Genomic DNA, 4,372 nt, shown 5'->3' with positions numbered 1-4,372 from the left:
ACGGGCTTGTAACAAGAAAGTCACGGGTTCAAATCCCCCCTCTAGCACTGACTGACTCTTTGTGCGGGACCCTGAGGGAGTCGCTTCACCTCCTTGTGCCCCGTCCTGCAGGTGAGATGTTAAGCCAGCGTCCTATTGGAAGCGACTCTGCCTATAATGCGCAGTTCACAGCCAGCCTCTGCAAAGCGCTTTGTGATGGTGCTCCACTGTGAAAGGCGCTATATAAAGATATTATTATTAGCAGGATTTAGTGGTTGAATCTTTTCAATCAGTTTTGAAAACCTAGTTCTGCATATTTTTTTTTTTTTTTTTTTTTAGAAAGGTTACGCTCTTTTAGTGGCTGTCCTGCACAGTAATATTGTTTTTAAAAAAACAGTGATCTTTTTTTTGTATAAAGTGGCCAATTATTTATTTATTTTTCACCCAGTTTGCAATGTCCAATTTTGTTTGTTTGTTTCCCCTCTTCTCCGCAGTGGGTCCCCGCACAGCACAGACTTTCTGAGGGCGTGTGAGAATCCTCCGATCTCAGGAGCTTTCACGCCGAGCAAGTCAGAGCAGAGGGGGGGGGGGGGGGGGAACAAGAGGGACCGGCCGTGCGTCTTATCCACTCCGTGTCTGGACAGCAGGGTGCGCTGTTGCGCGATGAGGGGCAGCAACCCCTGACTGTTTCCCCGTCTCCTCCTGCACCCCGGGAGCGTCAGAGCCAATGTGACTCCCCCTTCAGGGTCCCCAGCAAATTCCCCCCCTCCCAGCCAGGATGCATTTGAACACATCTCTGGATACGTACAATGCAGTTAAACCATCTCTTCTGTTTAAATATACACAGCCTGTTCTAGCTTTTAAAACGCTAATTTTGAGTGCTTAAAATGCAGAATGTTAAAATTTTGCAGATCAGGTCGCGTTTGTTTTTAGGGAGTTGTCGCCACCTTGTGGCGAGAAACCCGTATAACCTGCAGCCCTTTTGTTCACACGGAGAGTGTGCGACTCAAATCCAAATTCAGCTCGCTGGGGTGTTTGCCGTGTCTCACAGCCGGGGGGGGGGATAGGGGTGCGCTGGTATACGAAGCGTGCAAAAGCACATTCTCAGCTTGATTGCAGGTGGCCACACTTTCATTAGAGATGAAACTGCCTGGCCCATTAGCAGCTTGTCCGGCGAGAGAGCTCATGCAGGCGGAGCATGGGGGGACGTTTCGCGCATGCGTCGCCGGGGCAGCAGCTGGGTTTGTATCCGCTTTCACAGACGCATGGCCGGCGTGTGGGTTTCCAAACACACGCATTTATAATCTGCACCGTCGAATAAGGGTTATAGTAAGCATTTGGACATCACAGGCCAGCAGAAACCCACAGTAGAATTTTTTCGGCAGGTAAGAATATTTGAAAGTAGCGTGGCTGTACCTTTTTTTAAATTGAGGGGGGGGGTGGGACACGAAATGCATGTATATTACAAGCTATTCCGTATTCTATACTATATTAATTCTCAATCGAGGTATAGGGTGTGCTCAGATTACTCCACGTGTAAATGCTTCTTAGCTGTAACACTTTATAAAAGGGCTTCCCAAACTTGGTCCTGGGGAGCCCCCTGTGTCTGCTGGTTTCCATTCCAACCCAGCTCTTAATTAACTAGACCCTTAACTGAACTGATAATTAGCTTAATTAGACCTTTTTGCTTGTTTTCAGCTCTTGAACAGTTTGCATATTTCAAGTTAGCTATAACATTTGATTAGTAACTTGATCTACAACTGTTTAAGAGCTGAAAACAACTAAAAAGGTCTAATTAAGCTAATTATCTGTTCAATTAAGGGTCTAGTTAATTAAGAGCTGGGTTGGAACGGAAACCAGCAGCCACAGGGTTCCCCAGGAGCGAGTTTGAGAAGCCCTGTTTTAAAAGCAACCTGATATTGAATTAAAAATATCTAAGAATTATGAGTTCAGCTAAGGGTTTAGTTAAGAGCTCAGTTGAATTGAAAATAAGGGATGGGAATAAGACTCCCCTTGCATAGCAGTTTGATCCATGCCTGGTTTAACTGGTTTTACTGGTTTCCAGTCCTTTTTAACCTGATTTGTTTTTGTTCAGTTTTTCATGATGTCAGATGTGAAGGAGGAGCCTTTAGAGGAGGAGGGGCCTCTGGAAAAGAGGGAGGGGCCTTCAGAGCAAGAAGGCGGGGCCGAAGATGAAGCGGGCGGGGTTACCGAAGTGGCAGAGACCAACGAGACGGCCATGGAACGAGACTCGGGAGATGAGATCGTGGGGGAGAAGCCAGCCCGGAAGATGGGGGTCCCTGGCGTGGTTTATCTGGGTCACATCCCCCCTAGAATGAGACCCAAACACGTCCGGAACATGCTGGGGATCCACGGGGAGATAGGCAGGGTATTCCTGCAGGCAGAGGGTAAGAGACTTTTACACACGGATCGGTTTCACCACTGTTTCTGTGTAGACTTTGTAACTTTTGTGACATTTTTAAATACTGCTGTTATGGCTTCCGGCAGAATTTATTTATTTTTAGTCCCAAAATTCGAGTTAATGCAAAAAACGTTTCCCCATAGCTGAAGATACTAAACTCTAGCTGGCGTTTGGAAACATTTGCAGTCAGTAGCATCATGTTAATAATTTGCATTGCGTAAGAATGTCTTTGTTTCGCTAGCAAACGGACGCGATTAGAGAAATGTCAAGGTTTGACTTAACCCCTGAGAGACTCGCACTGCTTGGGGGCGGCGCTAGTTCGCGTCCAGGCTGTGCAGAGGCGCAGAAATGAAGAATAATTGGTCTCTCCTCAAATTCGCTCTGAATTCCAGACCACTCTGTCCGCAAGAAGAAAAAGAAAGCTGGCTGCAATGCCAGGAGCTTTACGGAGGGCTGGGTGGAGTTCCGGGACAAGAGAGTCGCCAAGAACGTCGCCGCCAGCCTCCACAACACCCCCATGTGCGCCCGCAAGAGGAGCCGTTTCCACGACGACCTCTGGAACATCAAGGTAACAGCAAAGGGTTAAAGACGCATGTTCTCTTAACACCCTTGAACTCAAGTTCGGGGGAGTTTAACTTGAGGTGTTTTATAGGACTAGCCCACAGCAGTGCTACACAAAGCTATTATCCGGCTACATGTCTCCGCTGGCAAACTGGGTCGGTCTTTGGTGTTGATTGGGCTCAACGGGTCTTGTTCTTGATCCCTGTTTTGTCCTGCTCTTCTCGCAGTACCTGCACCGGTTCAAGTGGACTCACCTGAGCGAGCGTCTGGCTTACGAGAAGACAGTCCGGCAGCAGAGGATGAGAGTGGAGATCTCCCAGGCCAAGAGAGAGACCAGTTTCTACCTGGACAATGTGGAGAAGAGCCGGGACCTGGCAAGACTGCGGGAGAGGAAGAGTCGGAGCGGACAGCCCTTCCAGGAGCCCAGCTGGGGTTTCACACAGAGGCAGACCGAGGAGGAGATCCAGAGAGGCAAGCAGAGCAGGGGCCAACAGGGACAAGCGGACAAGAGCCAGAGGAGGCAGCTTCGAAAAGCCATGGCCAAAACACAGGAGATCGAGAAGAAATCGCAGTCAAATGTCTCCCTGCTGGCGAAGATCTTCAACGCCAGAGGCAAGCAGGATTGAGAGCAGGGTCCTGCTGATCAGTTTTGGGGGGTACAGCGCTGGCAAAAAAGTTTTGCATCACCTAGAATTTTAGGAATACAAAAATATAATATATATTTTTTTTTAGCATCATGCAATCAAAGAAACTACAAAATGATGTCACCAAAAGCCAGAAGCCATATTTGTAGTATTTCATGTTAAATTTAGAAATGCCTCCGACTTTTTTTCATTATGTTAACGTAAAATAATCCCGCAGGTTTCATTCAATTGTAGGAAGCAAAAATTTGTTCATTCTGTAAGGGTTTGCAAAACTTTTGTCCAGAGCTGTACAATATGGGAGTCCACCGTGTCTCTCCTAGGGGCTGGGCTGTCCAACCCCCTAGATAAACGAGCCAGCCTGCGCTTGCATTGGTTCTAATGTAGAGCGTGTTGAAGCTGTTGTAAAGTTTTGTATGGGGTGATGGTTGTACGAATTCGGTTTTTTCAGAACCAACAAATTCAGAGTCGCTTGGTCCTGGAGTTCCCACATTCTCTGCGATGGAGTTTATACGACTTCTAAATTTTTTAAAATGCTGTGTAAAAAATAATAAAATGAAATGATACTGGAAACAAACACGTGTACATATTTTATTTGTTTGTTAAAAACCACACAGAATCGCATAAAAGAAACATTTACTGCCTCTAGACATTATTTTGGTGATCTGATTGTAATGGTGTTTCTATCCAGCAGAGGGTGCTGTTTTGTGTATTATTATTAATGAGTCATTTAGCAGACCGCTTTTATCCAGAGCCACTCACAGACTAG

The 4,372-nt window shown here is 46.7% G+C and overlaps 1 protein-coding gene across 1 annotated transcript; it reads left to right on the top strand.

Moving 5' to 3' along the window:
- The first annotated feature begins 1,193 nt into the window (after positions 1-1,193).
- abt1 (activator of basal transcription 1) lies at positions 1,194-4,170 on the top strand. Its single transcript, XM_041236968.1, has 4 exons — positions 1,194-1,364; positions 2,075-2,387; positions 2,794-2,969; positions 3,190-4,170. The coding sequence occupies exons 2-4, from the start codon at positions 2,081-2,083 to the stop codon at positions 3,586-3,588; spliced, it is 882 nt and encodes a 293-aa protein (XP_041092902.1). The 5' UTR covers positions 1,194-1,364; positions 2,075-2,080; the 3' UTR covers positions 3,589-4,170.
- Positions 4,171-4,372: the final 202 nt, after the last annotated feature.

Source organism: Polyodon spathula, chromosome 43 (genome assembly GCF_017654505.1).
Source record: "Polyodon spathula isolate WHYD16114869_AA chromosome 43, ASM1765450v1, whole genome shotgun sequence".
Classification (NCBI taxonomy): domain Eukaryota; kingdom Metazoa; phylum Chordata; class Actinopteri; order Acipenseriformes; family Polyodontidae; genus Polyodon; species Polyodon spathula.
The sequence above is the reverse complement of the archived record's forward strand: the minus strand, read 5'-3'. Positions and strand labels throughout refer to the sequence as shown.